The 20,518-nt window shown below is 40.1% G+C and overlaps 1 protein-coding gene across 2 annotated transcripts; it reads right to left on the minus strand.

Annotated features, from left to right (window-relative positions):
- Positions 1–9,334: 9,334 nt before the first annotated feature.
- On the minus strand, positions 9,335–20,297 carry prkab1a (protein kinase, AMP-activated, beta 1 non-catalytic subunit, a). Of its 2 annotated transcripts, none has more exons than XM_006795607.2 (8): positions 20,179–20,297; positions 18,664–18,846; positions 18,368–18,537; positions 18,022–18,115; positions 17,319–17,433; positions 16,941–17,074; positions 16,676–16,744; positions 9,335–13,001 (listed from the first exon to the last, which is right to left on the minus strand). In XM_006795607.2, exons 2-8 carry the CDS (start codon positions 18,811–18,813, stop codon positions 12,924–12,926), a joined length of 810 nt encoding a protein of 269 aa, XP_006795670.1. In that variant the 5' UTR covers positions 18,814–18,846; positions 20,179–20,297; the 3' UTR covers positions 9,335–12,923. The 2 variants fall into 2 exon arrangements, with proteins under 2 accessions (XP_006795670.1, XP_006795669.1); XM_006795606.2 differs by having other exon boundaries at positions 18,664–18,867.
- Between the last annotated feature and the right edge of the window lie 221 nt (positions 20,298–20,518).

The raw sequence follows: 20,518 nt of genomic DNA on the forward strand, positions 1-20,518 counted from the left end.
ATTCGTGAAACGTTTGGTTTTGTTTACTGGGTAAGTACTGGATCTTTGTTCAAGTCCATTAATTGTTTAAAATATTTGTCAGCAGAAATGACCCAGTCTGTTATAATGCTCAGGCACTATAATATAAGCAAATACTTGTGGGTTGTATGTAGGTTGTCATACTTTTACCATAACATTCTTCTACAAGTACAGATAATTGATAACATCTGGCATATTTACCCCTGGATTTGTATGTTGTACTATTTGTGCATGATAAATGTTTTCCAAAATATGATTTTTTTGTTATTGAAAATAAGCTTTCTGAGCTTTTTTCACGCAGATAAACGTTTGCAGGGCTCACGGGTCAAAAGGCCTGGGTATGCCAAATTAAAGGGACATTTCTAACGAAAGAAGTACATTGATGTACATAACTATGACTCTATGAACCAGTTAATTGTTCATATTACTATTAACAAAGGAGGAAATGAAATACAGTACTGTGAAAAAAGTCTTGAGCCATGCCCCAAATTTTCATATTTTTTTTTCCAAGGAGATTTTTTAAAGTGGTCTTGAGCACTCTCTTGACTTTCTGAAGGTCTTTCCAAGATTTTCTTTGGAGAATGGTTGCATTGTCACTCATTTTCAGTCTAGTCCTTGTACCTGATCATTTTGAGAGGAATGTTTTTATTGGTTGTTAAGCTACTTAACACTGACCTATGACTCACTCAAAATCATCCCTTAAGGCTACGTCCACACTAGGCCTGATAGATGTGAAAACAGCATTTTTGTCTGAAAACGCTCCGCGTCCACATTAGTGAGTTGAGCGTCCACATTGAAACGGCCAAAAACGCTTATGTTCCAGTACTGCGCATGAGTGAAACGCAAGAAGATTCGGCCTGCCTCATTTCTGTCTGCCGTTTATTTATTTTCTGGTAAATGCACCGAGTTTTTTAAATGGGCTAACAATGAGGTGGAGTTGTTGCTGCGAGTAACACAAAAGTACAAAGTTGCAAAAGTGAGTGAGAATTAAAGAATTTGAAGAAAAGCTATCTGAAGCATGTACAAACTGATATTGATCTTTGTTAGGGCTGTAAAATTGAGAGCAAACAAAACAACTGCTGTATAATGCCCTCTGCTATATTTGTTAAATTGGTCACATGACTGCATCATATGACTAACATGCATCATCGTTTTCAAAAGTCTCAGTTTTCGCTGTCCACACTGTGACACATAAGCACCGTCTTCAAATGTATGCATTTTCGAGAGCGTCCTGAAAACGCTGCGTTTTCCTTCGGGGAAATTGTGGTCGGGAGGCCGAAACAAAGAGAAAATGATGCGGATGTAGCCTAAGTTAGAAGGCACCTTACTTAATTGATGAAACAGTGTTGTGCCTACAGATAACAGACAACTTAAAACCTGAAACAGGACACGAGTTGCAGCAGGTCCCCAGTTCATCCATCTACTATTTGTGGAAACTTCACCAGAAATGTTTTCACTGGAATGGTGGTTCTCATAAAGGCCATTCTTAAAGAAGGGAAACACTGATGGAGAAAAGGCTGGTGTATGGCAAATTAGATAAAAACAAACTTAAAACTCAGTGGCAACAGGTCTTATTGATTAAATTTGTGACATTTCTGGTTCAAATCATCATCATGTAAAGAGGTGGTCAGGACAGAGATACAACAGTCATCTCGAACAGAGTGGAGGCTATGTCATGCTTTGGGACTGCATTCTAGCCAGTGGTGTGGCTATCAGTCATGTATTGGCCTTCCCAGAGCCCAGACCTCAAAATTCTTCGAGCAGTGTGGGTTCATCTTGACAGAAAACAAAACAAAAGGTAATTAAGAGAAAGTTTCCCGAAGAGAGTTCAGGCGGTGTATTGAAGAAAAAAACTGGTCATATCAAATACTGACTTTCAAGCTTGCTAGAACAGTACAAACTCTGCTTTTGCTATATCTATTATATTTGCATTTGTGTTTGCAGATTTTAATAATCTATTTCGACCTATTTCCCTTTTTCCAAGAAAACTATAAAGCCTCAAGACTTGCACAGTACTGTATAACCAAGGTTCATTTGATGCACACAAGATTGCAGTTTAGAAAATGCATAATTTCATAACCAACAAAGCTTGTTTCCACCCATCTTTCAGATAGTTATTACTAGGGGTGGGTTTTGATTATCGATTTATTGATTAAAATAGATTCTGGCTTGGATAACGTGATATCGATTCATTAAAATCCAGAATAGATTTTTAAATATACATTTATTTTGCCCAAAACGCCAGAATCTCAAGTTAAACCTCACAAAATTTCTACAACCACAAAACAGCTAAAACTATGGTGGCCCTGAGAGGCCAAACAGACTGCAACCTCAGGAAACACCAGCAATAAGAAAAACGCTGCAAAAGCACACAAAACACAATGGAAATAAGAAAAACGACAACAGAAATAGGAAAAAACACAACGGATATAGGAAAAACAACAACGGAAATAGGAAAAAAGATCCGACAGACCAGTTGCAGGAAGCAAAATAAGCTCCGGACCCCACGTGACTACCAGTTGTCAGGTGACCATTTTGGCAGCAACATGAATAGCGGCACCGTAAGCGGCACTGCAGAAACTTTTCAGCCATCGGAGTATTCATCCCACTTTAATTCGCATGACATCGAGCTGTATATCAAAAAATAAATAGGTTAAATATTACCGACCCGTATAATGCTCCCAGCGTGCTTTTCAAAAGTATTTCAGCGTCCCAGATCTATGCTATCCGGACATACATAACCTTATAAACTTCCCATCGCACTACTTGGGGGACTCTTTAAAAGCCTACAAAAAGTCTGGAGGGTTACAAATGGACCCAATCTGGCTTTGTAACAAACATTCGGCTGTGGAGTCTTCAAGCAAAAAAATTCTTCATCATCATTGTCCGTGATGAAAGTTGTTCAGCACGCTGACGTCCTTACTCCACTCTGTATGCCCGTATGGGTCTAACCCTTTCACTCCTTTGATTTTTTTCCTCGTACTTTTTTCTTTTCGTCAAGTCTGTCTTTGTACGGACCTGCTGTGTTCTCCGTCATTTTGTACATAACTGTTTTTGGGGCAAATAAAATGCAAGTAAATAAATGACATAAAGCAAATAAATAAATTCAGACCAGAAAGTGGTGATTAGGTTGATAAACACACAGAAAGCAAGCATCTGTTCATGGTGAGAAATGCCCAGGTAACTTCAGACAGTCGGTTCAGCTACATTAGAATCTGCCTGAAGACTCCAATTTGTGCATGTAAATGGAGAGTCCTCTTCACACACTGAGGTTAATTATGGAGTTCCACAGGGTTCAGTGCTAGGACCAATTCTGTTTACATTATACATGCTTCCCCTAGGCAGCATCATTAGAAGACATAGCATACATTTTCACTGCTATGCAGATGACACCCAGCTCTATCTGTCCATGAAACCAGATAACACACGCCAATTAGTTAAACTGCAGGAATGTCTTAAAGACATAAAGACTTGGATGGCCACTAACTTTCTGCTTCTTAACTCAGATAAAACTGAGGTCATTGTACTCGGCGCTGAAAAGCTTAGAAATATGGTATCTAACCAGATTCTTACTCTGGATGGCATTACCTTGGCCTCCAGTAACACTGTGAGGAACCTTGGAGTCATTTTTGACCAGGATATGTCCTTCAACGCACATATTAAACAAATATGTAAGACTGCGTTCTTCCATTTGCGCAACATCTCTAAAATTAGAAATATCCTGTCTCAGAGTGACGCTGAAAAACTAGTTCATGCATTTATTACTTCCAGGCTGGACTACTGCAATTCATTATTATCAGGATGTCCAAAAAACTCACTGAAAAGCCTTCAGTTAATCCAAAATGCTGCAGCAAGAGTACTGACAGGGACTAGAAAGAGAGAGCATATTTCTCCTGTTTTGGCTTCCCTTCATTGGCTTCCTGTTAAATCCAGAATTGAATTCAAAATCCTGCTCCTCACATACAAGGTCTTAAATAATCAGGCCCCATCTTATCTTAATGACCTTGTAGTACCATATTACCCTATTAGAGCACTTCGCTCTCACTCTGCAGGCCTACTTGTTGTTCCTAGAGTATTTAAAAGTAGAATGGGAGGGAGAGCCTTCAGTTTTCAGGCCCCTCTTCTGTGGAACCAGCTTCCAGTTTGGATTCGGGAGACAGACACTATCTCTACTTTTAAGATTAGGCTTAAAACTTTCCTTTTTTCTAAAGCGTATAGTTAGGGCTGGACCAGGTGACCCTGAATCCTCCCTTAGTTATGCTGCAATAGATGTAGGCTGCCGGGGGATTCCCATGATGCACTGAGTTTTTCCTTTCCAGTCACCTTTCTCACTCACTATGTGTTAATAGACCTCTCTGTATTGAATCATATCTGTTATTAATCTCTGTCTCTCTTCCACAGCATGTCTTTTATCCTGTCTTCCTTCTCTCACCCCAACCGGTCGCAGCAGATGGCCGCCCCTCCCTGAGCCTGGTTCTGCCGGAGGTTTCTTCCTGTTAAAAGGGAGTTTTTCCTTCCCACTGTCGCCAAAGTGCTTGCTCATAGGGGGTCATATGATTGTTGGGCTTTTCTCTGTATCTATGAAGCGCCTTGAGGCGACATTTGTTGTGATTTGGCGCTATATAAATAAAATTGAATTGAATTGAATTGAATTGAAAAAGTAGGGATTAAAACTGCAGAATTAATGATTACCGGTGCTGGAAATGCTAGCGCTTGATGCAGTGTTTTGATTTTGCTGCCACTCGTACCCACAATGCAATGCGCGAAAGTCACATGGTCTGTCAATCTCTGTTTGCTCTATCCATTGTAGCTTTGCTTTCTGTCTTCTGTTGAACACATCCAGTCTTATTTTTCTTCTCCTCTTCTCTGGAGACAGAACGTAGTTGAAAAAAGATGGAATAAAGTCCGGACTCAATGGATTATCGCTCTTTCTGCCTAAAAAATAAACATAAACATTTCAGTATTACTACTTTAGAGCTTGCTAACTTAGAAAGCATGACAGAAAGGCCACGATGCATGCAACTATGTGGTTTTGCACTCATCAGAAACCACAATGATAGTCTAGTAAATAATGAAAATACTTATGTTAGAAAGCTTGTATTTGGTAACTTACCCGATATGAAATGCTCGCTGCAAGAAGTGGAGGATCTATCGGTTTTGTGAGGAAATATGAGAGGTAAGTGTGTTAGCCCTAACTATTAGCCTAAAATCCGTCATCAGTATTATATGAATCATGATAAAACACGCCTATCATGTTTTGGGTTCCTGCAACTGGTCCATCGGGTTTTTGTCTCCCCAGAAACACTTCCGTTGTGTTTTTTCCCATTTGTTGTTCTTTTTTCCTATATCCGTTCTATTTTTTCCTATTTCCATTGTCGTTTTCCTTATTTCCGTTGTGTTTTGTGTGCTTTTGCAGCGTTTTTCTTATTGCTGGTGTTTTCTGAAGTTGCAGTCCGTTTGGCCTCTCAGGGCCACCGTATAAAACAGTAAATGAGAGCAGGAACACGGATTCTGCACAAAGACGTAAACACAAAACGCGCACCCAACGCATCCAAATCAGTGAGATGTCGCCTTTCTCACAGGGCTGAAAGCGAACAGCTCACTGATTTTGAAGCGTCGGCAGGTGCTTTGTGTTTACGTCTTTTTTTGCGCTAGATTCTGAAGCTGCAGGTTTTATCTCTCTCCAAACAATATTGACTGAACCAGCAGCCAAAGACCATCCAAATTATGCTTCACATTTCGCTTCACATAAACATTGTCACGAATTTCCTCTTACTTTTGCTGTTTTGCTTCCACCACGATAAAATCACACTTCATGTAGAGCTCTCTCTCTAAATTGATAATCAAAACCCACCCCTACTTATTACCCACCAGTCTACGGTGTCGGCCGCTGTTTTTGTTTTTTTTACTTACTTCCAATAAGAAAGCCTCATTTCTGGTGTTCAATACTGAACAAATTTAAACCTTTTATGCAAAATGCTTACCTGTGTCTCTAATCAAACCTCTGTAACTTTGCTCTGCTTCACTTCGTTTTTAATCTACTGCACAATATTGTAGTGGGTCAGGGCTGTTTGGGTTTTTGTTTTGACAGCTATGTTCAGTTGTTCCAAGCGGCAGCGTTATGTTGCCATGGTTACAGGTGACACTTTCTCTCTGCGACTGTGTTTCTGGGTGGAGAGAGAGCCTTTTTTGGTTGTTACACTAGAGCTGCGCCAAGCGGTTGTGTTAGCGTTGTGTGTTCGTCTGTTGAATGCTAATAAACGGAGGGTGCTCCCTGGCTAACACTGTGGGAAGCAAGACCAGACGTTACCTCTGTCTCCTCCTTGTCTGAGCTCGCCACATTGGTGTCAGAAGTGGGATAGCTCACCCTCGCCGGAATGGAGAGAGATATTCAGAGGCTGGAGCAAGCCGTCGAGGAGCAGCGGCCCATCGCGACAGACGCTAGGACAATGCTTCATGGGCTGTCTCTGCCGACTGATACGCCGAGCCCCCGACAGCTAGCAGTGATGCCTACAAAGCCAGCTAAGGTACCGAAATACAACGGGCTAACCCCGCTAGAGCCCTACCTCTCACAAGTATGGCTAGCAGCGAGGCATAGTGGCTGGAGTGATGAAGAGGCTGCTACACACCTAGCACTAGCATTGGAAGGAGATGCACTGCAGGTACTCCTTGGCCTAGCCTCGACCGACCGACCGACCGACCGCTGCTACCAGTGCGATGAGCCTGGCCAAATGGTGCGCGACTGCCTGGCGCCCGCCCCGAAGACCAGAACTACGTGGCTTTAGGGAAACGAGAGAGGGAGCGGCGTAGCGAGGGGACCACCACTCCAGCTTCCTGCCCCCCTCCAAGAATGATGCATGGTGGTGGGCCTAGTCGGGCACATCAAGGGACTCTAACCTGACCTGCTGTGTTGAGGACCAGCCCTGCCAGGTCCTGGTGGACACGGGGTCTACCATTTCCCTAATACGACCTAGTGTGCTCCCTGGAACGTCCGGGCAGCTTGTGATGGGTGACATGTCACCGACACCCAGCTGATGACGGTGACAGGGGAGAGAACTGACATGTGGGGGAAGAAACTGTTGCGGATCCGAGTGAAGGATCTGGAGCTGGTGCAGGACTTCTGGCTTGCTGACATCCAAAACCAGTGCATCATCGGCCTTGATCTGCTGACCCGCTGGGGGCCTGCGTTGACACCGCGAAGCTGGCTATCACTCTTGGTACAGAGACTCTGGCCCTCCAGTGCGGTCAAAAGCAGGGAACGGAGGGGACCAGAGACCGACAAGTCGGGCTTCAGGCAGCTGCCACTCAACAGACTTCGGACGCCGGTGGCACTGGGCCATCTCTACTCGCCTCAGCCCCAGCCTCAGCCTCTAGGCCCGACAAACCTCCCTCGACCGAGACAACCCAAGCTGCTGATGACCTGTGGCAGCGCAGCAGCGTAGGTCTCACCATTGACCAGCGGCAGCGGTTGAGGTGCCTCCTGGACGAGAATGTGGACAACATTGCTGCTAGTGACGAAGACTGCAGGCAGACGCGGCTGGTTCAGCGCACCATCGACATCGGCTCTGCTCAACCCATCCGTCTGCAGCCACACCGGCTGGACAGGAGAAGCGGGCCCAGGAGGCACTGGGCGTGGCTTCTGCTCAGGCCACATCCAGCGGAGTGGGATGGCTCCCCTTGACCACGCAGCAGCTGAAGCGGGAGCAGAAGGCTGACGCGACACTGGTTCAGGTGGGGGCCTGGCTGGAGGCGGCGCAACGCCCAGGCTGGACGGGGGTGTCAGGACAGGGGCCCGAAGTGAAGGTCTACTACTCCCAGTACAACAATCTGGAGACCCACGACAGCCTCCTATACCGGAGATGGTGGGCCCCCCGTCAGGGCAAGGGTCTCCTGCAGCTGTTGGTGCCTTGGTTGTTGCGGTCGCAGGTGCTCGAGCTTGTCCACGGCTCAGTGGGGGCTGGCCACTATGGGAAAGCCAAAACTCTCCGCCTTCTCAGGGGATGGTTCTACTGGCCTGGTTGTCGACGGGATGTGGAACTTCATGCGCACTGCTGTGACACCTGCACAGCACGGAAGTGCCCCACTCAACGCTCCACTGCCCCCCCGCAGCAGCACCAGGTGGGGGCCCCGATGGAGAGAGTGGGAGTAGACGTCCTAGGGCCTTTCCTTGGCGGCCATGGACTGCTACAGGAGGTGGAGGGAGCGGCCGCAGGTGGTTCATGACCACACTTGCCAGGCCCAGGCCAGCACCGGAGTTTGACTGAAAGGAGCCTGCGACACCAGGTGCCGAGGGGGAGCTTCCGTGCCTGGCGACAAGGTTTGGGTGTACTGCCTGGTTCACAAGAGAGGAGTGTCCCCCAAGCTCTGCAGTCACTGGCAAGGGCCGGCAGAGGTCGTGGAGCGTCTAACAGAAGTGGTGTACCACGCATGCGGACTGCATGCCGGGCCCGGGGCGCATGGTGGTGTTGCACCAGGACAGACTCTCACCGTACCGACCGCTCACTCCAGCAGCCGCCGGGGCAGGGGATGCTGGTGGCATCCCATGTTCTGATCCGAGTGACTCTTCCTCCGCCAGTGGAGATCAGTCGGTGCGCCAAAAGAAGACACATGGACATTTGCAGGACTTCGTGTTGGGTAATGGGGTTGTCGGTGACGACTGACCCCTTAGGTGGGGGCTATGTAGAGGGTCAGTGTTGTTTGGGGTTTTGTTTTGACAGCTATGTTCTGTTGTTCCAGGCAGCAGCGTTATGTTGCCATGGTTACAGGTGACGCTCTCTCTCTGCAACTGTGTGTTTCTGGGTGGAGAGAGCGCCTTTTTTGGTTGTTGCGCTAAGCAGTTGTGTTAGCGTTGTGTGTTCATCTGTTGAATGCTAATAAACGGCTGTGCTCGATGGCTAACACTGCAGGAAGCAAGACCAGACGTCACCTCTTTCTCCTCCTTGTCTGAGCTCGCCACAATATTTTTAAGGTCATCTGCTATAAAAACCCAGACCAGGAAAACCTCCTTCATGTTTTTCTGTGTTTTACCCTCAGTTACTTCAACACAAAGGAATCTGCTGTGATGCTTACACCTTTGATAAAGTCTCGCAAGTGTCAGCTTTCTTTTAATAGATATAAAAATATAGATATGCACTAATAAGTGATCAGAATTATAATATTTCTGACTGTCTGAGTCAAACATTTCCCCGATTCAAATCGAATCGATCAAATCGATTCGGGACCTTGTGAATCTGAATCGAATTGATTCTAGAAATCAGTGACGATACCCAGCCCTAGTTATTACCCATATAGTATGAAAGATAATGTCACAGCTAGCCAATGTAAAATGCTTATTTATTAGACACTTTTTAAAAATAATTACATAACAATTATAAAGTAAAAAAAAATAAAAATAAAAAAATAAAACATGACATACAGTAGATAACAAGTGATGTACAGACCACTGAGTTTCAATGCAAAGTGCATTAACAAAACAATCTGTAGAGGAGAAAGCAGGAAACAGCATGTTTCAGAATTCATAACAGCAGTATTTATTTTTTGAAGAGGGGCCATATAGGATATTTAGGATATATTTAAAGGGTAGATGTTGATTAATATAATATTTCATGTTAAAACTTTAAAAATGTACCATATGGTTGGAACACAGGTTTTTGCAGATATTTTACACAGGTATAAAACAGCTTTCAGTATCATTCCCCATGCAGGTGTATGACTTTAAGGTGTCCTCTGAAAATGACAAATGAAATACTTTCCCAATTCTGCAGGGGCCCTAATATGACTGGAATGCAATATGCACTTTATAAATAATGACTGTGTAATGACTGCACAAAGGTCAGTCAGTTACTGAAGGTTCAGCTCTAATGATCAAAATGGCTGCAGTCATGTTATAAATTAAACATGACACAATATATAAATTTTAAAAACATGTTCTTTAATAAATACCTTTCTTAGAATGAAAAAAAAAAAAATGTGCTTGAAAGGTTTGCAAATTGCAATGATTAAAATGACTACCTGAAATGGATTTATATGTCTAGCATGGTAACATCCCACAATCACCTTTATGTCAGTCCTAACAGCAAAATTAACATGAAAAAATGTGACTTTGTCAAAATCAAAATAATTAGCGTCATATTTTTATGGTGATCATGCACAGACACAAAAATTATAAATTAAATTATGTTGGTTCAATTCACACAGCTTTAAAAATATTTCAGTCCTTGACGCCCTATCAAATCAACACAACAGATTATACACAGAGCAGAAAAGCTTACACATTAGAACCACAAATTTCATGAGCAGTTGTTTAAAATCAACAAAATAATGGATCTGAAACATTATTTGAAGGAAACTGGTGCTCACAATGATCTATGCCACATCAGCTAAACCAGTAGGGAGCAACTACCTGGTGTCACTCTTGATAAAATACATCAGTAAAAGAAGGAAGATGTGTGCGATGGCACCTATATAAATCTACACAGATGCGTACATTAGTTTATTTGGAGTACATGCCCTAAATTAAAGGCTTATTCTCTCTCTCTTTTTTTCCTTTTTTTTTTTTTTTTTTAAACTCTTGTCTAACGTTTGACTGGAATGGTCATAACCACAGCTAAGACTAGTTTTCACAACAAAACAAACAAAACCATGTAGGAAAAAAAGATATATTGGTGAATAGTTAACAGAACTTAGAATTTAATGTGCTCAGTATGATCATCGCTAAATAAATAAACAACAACATAACACAAAAAAAGTTAAGCTACCACAGTGCATTTTGTCTTTCTTTGACCTCAACATTTACATTCTTGATTGTGCCGCTGTGGTCTTCTCAGCCACGAGAAAGACAAAAGCAGCGCGTACTTATCTGAGGTCTTTCAATGAGGTTTTCTCAGCATTAGTAATCATTTTGTGTCCTTACATTTTTGACTGTTTTAATTACAAACGTGTTCATGTTCTACCACATTCTGCTAAGAAAAGATAAAGTTGAGCACTGCAAAGGGCAGTCACTGGAACAAATAGAGGCAGATTAAGTGGGAATGGAGTGACATTACCATACTAAAGAGATGTGCACAGTAACTGGTAATACAAATTGTGTGCATAATCTCAGAGTTGCTAACCTCTTATAATGTTTAGGTTAATCTATAACTGTCATGCAGGTTACAAGAATTTACTGAGCCAGTATTTTCAGTCACAAAATAGACATGGGTACCATCACTTTGGGCATCACTCAATGCCACTGTATATGCACTTGCCTTAATCATTCCCTTCCAACCTTTGAAAAACCAAAATGTACCAAATAAAAAGGGGGAAATTACATTACACATTAGATCTTGACAAATGAAGTATTCAAGTAAAACAATATTTACTGACATACATTGTGTAGTTTGTTAAGAACAAAACAACCTAACAACAGTCAGTAAAAATCAAACTCATTAACCCTCCGGGGGCTGGATTCAAAAATCACAGCAAAGATCATAGTTACAATCATTCAAGTGTCCCCTTAATTGTCTTAGCACTATATAGTATATATAAATTAGTAGTCATTTTGGTACTTAACAATATTTAATAAACTAATAAATATAACATTAAGAAATGAATAAAAAATAACTTACCACATTTCCTTCATTTTAGCAAAGTGTGAGAGAAGCTGTGCTTTTCTCTTTGCTGCTTTACTGTAAAGTTGTTTTTAATTAATTAGAGCACAACTTTTCATTTTATTAAAATGCACTAAAAGCTTTGCAGCATGTGACGTTAACAAACAAAATGCCAAAAGACAAGCTGGCACAGACAGCACCGTCAACTGCACTTTTCTGTCATCAGCTGACTTTGCCAAATCAAAACTAATACACAGACCACTGCAAACAAACCAACCAAGCAAACTTACTGGTGTAGGAATCATGAAATGCCTCCATTTACCCTTTACTGCTGGCTCCCTGCATGCTTTGTTAGTTCTTGCTATTAAAATGAAGCTAGTGGGTGTTGGTGGCCAAAGATTGTATATTAAAAGCAGTAGTGCTTTAAACCTGTAATCTTTCCAGCAGAGGAAAAGCCCACTCATTACAAAAAAGAAATCAGATTTTATGGAAGTAAAATAACCCTACTTTTCTATTGACTTATGACCACCGTAAACACTTTACTAATGAGTTTATGCTTTCAGTCATCTTATGTAATACTAAATTATGTTCACTTTGGAAACTGCAGTCGCATTCAGGGTAAAACTAGGGAAAAAGCAGGTTACTGTAAGAGCACTGTTGTGTATGTAATGACTAAGTGTCACAACCACCACTCGTTTGCCAGTTTAAAAGAAAAGAAAAGAAAGAAATAATACTTCAAAACAGGTGCCCAAAAACCACGATGTTCTATATAATTACTATAGTCTATGTTACGTATTAAATATTCCTATAGTAAACAGAGTAACACAGAACTGAAGTGAACACAGTGACCCCATTTACCCACCAATCCAATCCAGCTATTAGTTAGTTGCGCTGATATATGACACAAAAATCAGATGTGATGTACTGCATGGGAAAAGCAGCATCATCACTTAAACTGGCTTTTACAGCAGGCTTCCTTTAAAATAACTCTTTTCTGTCTGTTTTTCAGTAAGTGGCTGTCCAACTGAATCATTTGTTATTTGTATGTATTGCTTTTAGTGTATTACTGTAAAGCAATTACTATAACCCTCAGTCCAAATTTTTCTTCTGGAAATCAAGTCAACATTTTACAAACTTAATTTGTTCCCTCGTGCTTATTCAGGGCTGCTTCTTTTGGTCAGAATGGATCTAACTGGTGAAACCTGGAAGGAATATACACTAGATTTTTTTTGGAAAAAAAAAAAAAATGTGTGGCTGGCATTTTGTACACTCGGTGTATAGTTAACAACAGCTCCAAATATAGAAAAGAATGCTTCATCAGATGGGCTTATAAAGCAAAGTGGTGACATATTTCTTCTTATAGCGATGTGTTGCACTGAGTACCATCACTCCATCCTGTGACAGAAAGACACAACACAGAGGAAAAGTCCATTTAAAACCTCACACAATGCATGCTTTCAACTAGGATGAAAACAGTAGCATCAGTCTTACCATGTACAGTTCCACCATGCTATAAGCCAGTATGGTTAAACTGTAATTGGTAGGGCTATGGCTTTTTTTAAGACACACATGAAACCAAAATTGCAGCATCATGGTTGCAGGCCTCCCCCTACCAGTCAAGTTGCAGTTCACACCCAAGTCTGTTCAGACTCGCATATAAATGTACATAAAGAAAAAAATGAAAGAAGAAAATACTGGCAACCGCCAGCCTCCTGGTAGACACATCTATGGTACTGATTTCAAAATCCTACGTCACCTTGTTCTGAAGTTTCTCGTATTAACAGTGTTGGGTTTATCTTGGCACAAACCCCGCTGGAACGCAAGATCAACAACTGCACGACAAACAAGGCAAGAAGGCACTCTCCGTGTTTGTGGCTTGCGAGGGAAGTCAGCCAAAGTTGAGGAAAAGATTCCTTCACCTGAACTCAACCAACTTCAACTGATTCCTTCACTAGAGCCCTTTTTATTGTCAGCAAGCAATCATTCATGAATATGCAATTACAAATACACGTGATATTCTTAAGCAGGCATATCTGAACAACATCAGTGTCTGTATTCTGTGTGTGTGGGTGTGTTTCCAGCCATACTATACATAGACATTCGACATTTCAATGAACTTAAACTGTGTGTATGCTTCCTCTCATCTCATGGTAAACAAGTGCACAGAGAATCTTATCAGACCTAATAAGTAGGGCTGGGCTATATCATACCGTTCACGGTAATACCGGTGTAATTTTGGGCAACGATAGGAAAATGAAATATCGCGATAGAATATGGATAAAACGCGTATGCGCAGTGCCTATGTTTACATACGCACATGGCGGCGACGACGCAGAATGAGAAGAGCCAAAGCGGATCGTTGAATGAAACAGATAAACCAGAACTGGTTTGTAAAAATGCTGCAACTTCAGTGGTGTGGAACTGGTTTAGCTTTCGTCCGTCAGATACACAACAAAGCACTATTTTTAGTAGAGCATGCTAGCGGGCCGTCGTTATTACCGTGTTGTTTGGAAAATACGGCACACTTAAAATCAATCCTTTGATTTTTCTGAAAATCGACAGTGCCCCTTATAATCCCGTGTGCCTTATGTATGAATTCTGGTTGTGTTTACTGACCTCGAAACGATTTTATGTACACGGCGCTCAGAAATCTGTCAAATGTTTTAGTACGACTTTGCTAAGCTACGAACCCGCACCGCTTGATGGATTGTCGGAGCATTACGGCTATCGTAGGCAGGAGCCTCGCGGAGTGATACGTACTGCGCTTCGACATAATATTACCATATTGTGTGTGTATAACCTCTTTTTAAGTTTTGTGGATATTATACATGGTTATGCTGAGGATATGTCGGCCAATTTCCACTGGAAATGCCTTTTGGTTAAACTGTCAGCAAGGAATTTACACTGTTACATTTTTATATAACTTTAATGCACATAAAAAACAGCTGCTTGTTTAAGTGAAAATACATTATTAGTGCAAAAAGCCCCATCAAAGTTGTGGATATGTAAAGTATTTTGTTTAGTGTCAATTATATCGTCAGTTATATCGTTATCGCAAATTTTCAAATGTATATTGTGATAAATATTTTTGGTCATATCACCCTGCTCTACTAATAAGGATATGATTTTTATCAGCACACAGATGATTATATGTTTCTAAGCACAAATGACAATATAGAAAATATCACCCTTACAAACAGGACTTTCAGAAAACATGACCTCTGACCTTTAAGTTGAGGTCATGTTTTCTGAAAGTCCTGTTCAGAAAACTTTTAGCAAATACACTTATGGCATTAATTTGAAGGTGATGCGTCACCTTCTTCTCAAGCTATCACATTCACAAACTTGAATGGGTACCCATGGTGGGAGTCCTTCATCAAATCACCTCTTCAATAAGCTCTGACATGAAGTGACATTATTTTGCAGCATTAGAATCATAATATACAGTATAAATAAAATATATCAATTAAATTGTATTACTATTGAAATGTGTCAGGTATATATATATATATATATATATATATATATATATATATATATATATATATATATATATATATATATATATATATATATATATATATATATATATATATATATATATATATATATATATATATGTGTGTGTGTGTGTATATATATATATATATATATATATATATATATATATATATGTGTGTGTGTGTGTATATATATATATATATATATATATATATATGTGTGTGTGTATATATATATATATATATATATATATATATATATATATATATATATATATATATATATATATATATATATATATATAAAATAAAAGCTTGCTTTTTTTCCTTTTTTCTTTCCACAGGCCAGTAACACTGAGTCACTGACCTGGGACTGTTAGGCTGCAGACTGAATTATCCTAAACATTAACTATTAACATTAATTATTAACATCTACACTATCAGAGTGTCTGTTTGTGCAGCAGGAAACGTGGCCTCAAGCCTCAGTTCTGAGAATGGTGATATGCTCACTTTTCTTCATTGCTTCACATGCTCCTTTAAAGGTTACAGACACACACGGTAACTCATTCACTAGCACATTTAAACACACAGACACACATGGAGGTGCACAAAACACACATAAACACACTACCTCATCCAGGAGAAGCAATACTGTCAGAACTTGCCTTCTAACGTAACAAAGACTTCCAAGAAGACCAAGTAAAGACTATTTTATATTATGCCTGACTTTTGTTTGACATTGCTGTACTATTTATTGCTGCATTTGATTTCAATAGCTCATGAATACAATGAAAGGGTTTATTTGTTAGTTAAGTTGTAAGCTATTAAAAGCACTGCAATTTCTAGAATTGAACTGTCTGAGCAGTTCGTTTTAAAGGACCTATTAAAAGGACAGAAGTATTTTTTAATCAGATTACTCAACCAGACATAAGACATAATGAAATAATGTGATGCATATTCAAGATTGTCACTTAGCAGAATTACTAATATATCAACAGTCATTAAGAAGATGAGAAATTACAATTAGTAAAGTTTCAACAGACCCACTTAGATTGTCCCCAAAATGCAAGTTTTTCTCACAGGTCACACTGGTGAACATAAAGTCATTCAAAATGTGTTTAAGCTAAATACAGCAGCATTTTATCTGCTTCATGTGCAACTACTTAACAACATTACAAGAGAAACCAAATGGAAAAAAGTGAATATCTGACCACCCACTACCTGAAATGGAAAATACACATAGTTTATTTTGTTTTCCACTCCTTTTTTGTTGACATGCAGACATTTGCTGTGGCTATCTTGAAATGCAAGTAAAGTTTGTTTTTCCTGTCAGAGAGTTGAAAGAAGGAGAATTATCTGTCCTTCATCTGTTCTTCTGTTCCATTTATCAGCCTTTTTGGCATAGCATAGATTCAATCTGCTGTGCCAACAACATGCAAGCTTGCTAAAAGCAGAAGCAGCAGCAGCGCACACTTTCTGTTAAAATGCTTACAAAGCTGATGAAGTTTTCTCACACGCTGCCGAAAAACATCAAACACAAAAATCTTAAAAGTCACCCTGAAACCTTACCTTAATGGAAAGTGCATAGAGGTGGTTGAGCATGACATGGTTGGGTTCTGGGAGCAGTGCAGGGTCACACTGTGAAACAATGACAAACAAAACAACAACATTTAAAATAAATGATCTGTATCATTTATTCTTGTGGATGCATTTTTTTCACAATTTTGTTGTACGTGTACAATGACAATAAAGGGCTATTCTATTTTTATGAAATGCGGGCAGGGGAAAGTGGGAATAAGCCAAATTCAAATAAGCTCAGATTACAGCTACTTACAGAAATCCCAGTGTCTTTGTTAAGGATGACCTGTAGAAGGTGAGGTGGAAGAATGGGTGGAGATTTTAACTTCTCTTCTTGTTTAGGGACATAAGAATCCTGATGATATGGCCCAGGAGGAGAGCTAGAAAGGTCTGAGGGGGAAAAAAGGGGGAAACAGTATGACAAGAACATTAAATTATTTTCAAACCTATAGATTTTAACAGCAATGTTTAAATCCATTAAAAAAGGCAGGAACAAAAAAAGTTGGTCTTTAAAATGAATGAAGATTCTTTTTGAACACTTTTATACCCCTGCTTTCCAGACATGTAGTCTGGATCAGTAAATGTAAAAAAAAAAAAAAAAAAGCACAGATAAACAGTGGCTGTCAGAACTCACCTGACATGTCAGAGCATTTCTGCGAATCCACCATTAGCGCATCAAAAACCTCAAAGTCAGTCTTCTTTACCTGAATGATATTGTTGACTGTGCCTAGCTGACTGGTTACAACAGGCTGTTAGGAAGCAGGAGACAATAAAACTCACAAATAAAGCTCAAAAGTATAGACCAAAAAGACATCATTTATATAATAGCAGGCCACTGTTTGCTTTAACAAGCATCATGATGTGAAGCAAACCACTTAAGCCTCTTAAACTAATGTCCACCCATGACTACTCTACCTCTAGTCATGCCCCTCCACTGCACCATTTGTCCTGATTACCATATGTGTGTGCTAATATTTTATACACTTGTTACTATATTTCTGAAGAGAGAAAAAAAAAGATGTTTATTGTTAAAGCATGACATCAGATAAGGTGACTCAGATACATGCCTGCAGTCAGTCACGAAGCCAGCTCATCATAACCTACACTAGTGGCCTTAATACACTCACAAGTTATTACTCATAATGTAATGATAATATTACTGCATTAGTGAATTTATGCTTTTGTCTACCCAGACTTTACAGGAATGGCAGAGCTGCAGTGCCTTTAAAAACTGAAACTGCTGCAGATTTTGTGTTGAGGTCTAGGTAAGTAAAGTAAAATATGCTTGTTTGACAACAGGTCATAAATAATAAATGACTGTGAGAGTAACGGCTTACCTCAGCTGGGTCGTGGGTCCACTGACCATCCACATAAAATTTGTACTGATGCTCCCCCTCAGGTAGATCGACAATTGCCACAAAGGTGTTCTGACTTTGATAGATCACAAACAAAAGAAAAGAAAACATTTGGCACACAGGTAAGTTAAACCAGCCATTTACAAAGACGAAGAAATCACATGTACCTATAATACATAGATTTGCCTTCTTGGCTTGTTCTACTAAACCTTTCTCATATGCAAATAGAAATAAAAGAAATCTGTTAAAACTCGAGTTTAAATCTCAAAAGATAAACAGCCAGAAATTCAACCTGAAAAACATGTTCAGATTTATAACATGCTCTCACCTTCTAATAAGGGGAATTTTGTTGGCCCAGTTGTTGAAGGATCCAGAGAGGTAGACCTCCTTTCCATCTCCTTTCCAGCGAAAGACTGTCGGTCGTTCCAGAGTTGGTGCTTTGTCATCTGATTCTAAGTCTTGCTGCCAAGCAAGGAACTCCTCTTTCTCTAAGGGTGCCTTAAATGCATATCATACACAAGAATATTGTTTATCAACAAGGATTAGAGTTTGAAGAAATCTAAAGGGCCAAGAAGGCTATAAATTCTACCTGATATGCACCTCTGAGAGAGCAGCCCAATTTACCTTTATGTCCTCTCCGTGAAAAATATCAGCATCCTCTGGGCTATCCATGAGGATTTTTGGCCTCTCGCCCTCTTTGATACCTCGGCTGTCCCTCCGCTGCGCCTTCTCTCCGTGGCCCATTGCAGCCCTCTCACTGCTTGTATTCCCCATGGCTTTGTCTTCTGGCAGGCTGTTACAAGGTCACTGCAAGTAGAGTTGATTCAGCTGTGTAAAGAAAGCCGTAAAGTCAGAAGAGACTACATAACACCTTACAGATTTATTTATAACTGCTAAAGGCTTACTGGTTAAAATGTTGCTTTTTAGGCCTGCAACTCTCAAAAGAGACATTTTTAGGTACTAATGCTATTTATAGTGACTTCTGCAGTAGAACAAGCTGAATCATGTGGGAAGACTACAACTTTTCCATTTCTAAGTGTATTATACTGAACAACTATGAGTTCCTTTATTGACTCCAAAACAATCCCTGGGACGTTAATAACAGATATCTTGTATATGTTTCAGTGTCAACTGTCTTGTTATGTTAGTTTAAATGTGATCCTAATAATAATCTTTCAGCATGATACCCAATTCCTCTAAAGGATCGGTGTATTTGTTTGAGTATACCATTCTCTCTGGAATACATTTACATTACTGCAGGTCATTTATAGGCCTATAAATATAACGCTGTTCCTTACACTTTTAGCTTACACTCAGTTATTTGCAATATAAAAATACAATTACAGAACAAAAACAATTTTCTAGCCAACACTCTAGACCACACTTTGTTGTTCTTTTACTTATAGAACAATATCATGGAATCTGCACTGCCTGCTCTGTCAGTACACACAAGTAAAAGTAAGACAACCTTTTTAAAAGAACAGCAGAAACCATAGTTACAGTAACGGATTACTTATTATTGACCTCATAATGTTATACAATGAAATAAAACTCTACCTGAAACACTCCCACAAGTGACACTGGAGGTTTTAAAGTCAAATGATGTTTTACTGTTATGATATCTGCCAGTTTATTTTACTTTAGGAAAAGTATGAAACTGTATTTGGAAATACCACTGAATGGGAGTGTTACTGGAATATTCTAGTACCCTGCAACATGAAAACATTCTCATTTCAGTTTCCTTAGAATAACTTGGCTATTTTTGGTTACATGATGATATTTATGGAAGACGATGTCAAACAGTCGTGTACATGTATGCTCAGCGTGTTTAGCTCTTATCAGCACTGTGTTTACATACTAGCATCAAAGGCTGTGACATGCCTGCGGTTATGTTAGCTCATCTTAACGTCTAAGCTCCATTCCAACTTCCTGTGGCCTCATACTCTAAATTATACCAAGTAAAAACGAGGCTGTTGTAAGACACATGAAATAGAAGCTATGAAATACAGCGTTACTAAAGCTAACATTGGGTAACCTACTAGCATATGTAGCCCAAACATGCTACCTGCTTCGACTTAAAAGGTGACACCAACTAATGAATACAAACACCGACAAGAAACCTAGGGTTGTTTTGTTTACCTGAGAAACGTTTACCGTCGTAGATATCGATGTCGACCTGTCAACTACCTTCCATCCCACACGACAATAAAAACATTTGATCCTTCTAGCAGAATCCGGCCCCTGTTGCGCATGCGCACTTTATCCAAATGCAAAATATTAATGCACCCTGACCTCGTGAAAAGCAAAATATTATCCATCACTACTACTGTCGTTTATTGCTTCATAAACTACTCTTATCCATAATAAATCTTTTGGTTTAATGTTCGACTATTATAACCTTTTACAATTTAATTCTCTATAATGACAGACGTAATGTCACGTACTCAACACTAGATGGAAGAGTGGGTCAAGTAGCCTG

Source organism: Neolamprologus brichardi, chromosome 7 (genome assembly GCF_056152115.1).
Source record: "Neolamprologus brichardi isolate AB-2024 chromosome 7, ASM5615211v1, whole genome shotgun sequence".
In the NCBI taxonomy this organism is placed as follows: Eukaryota; Metazoa; Chordata; class Actinopteri; order Cichliformes; family Cichlidae; genus Neolamprologus; species Neolamprologus brichardi.

What these genes read in the sequence shown, in the direction of transcription:
- prkab1a (XM_006795607.2), bottom strand. Translation starts at nt 18,813, where the DNA reads ATGGGGAATACAAGCAGTGAGAGGGCTGCAATGGGCCACGGAGAGAAG. An exon ending in GGACCCACGACCCAGCTGAG is followed by an intron (nt 17,434 to 18,021) that starts GTAAGCCGTTAC and finishes GCTTCCTAACAG; the next exon opens with CCTGTTGTAACCAGTCAGCT. An exon ending in GAAATGCTCTGACATGTCAG is followed by an intron (nt 17,075 to 17,318) that starts GTGAGTTCTGAC and finishes TTTCCCCCTCAG; the next exon opens with ACCTTTCTAGCTCTCCTCCT.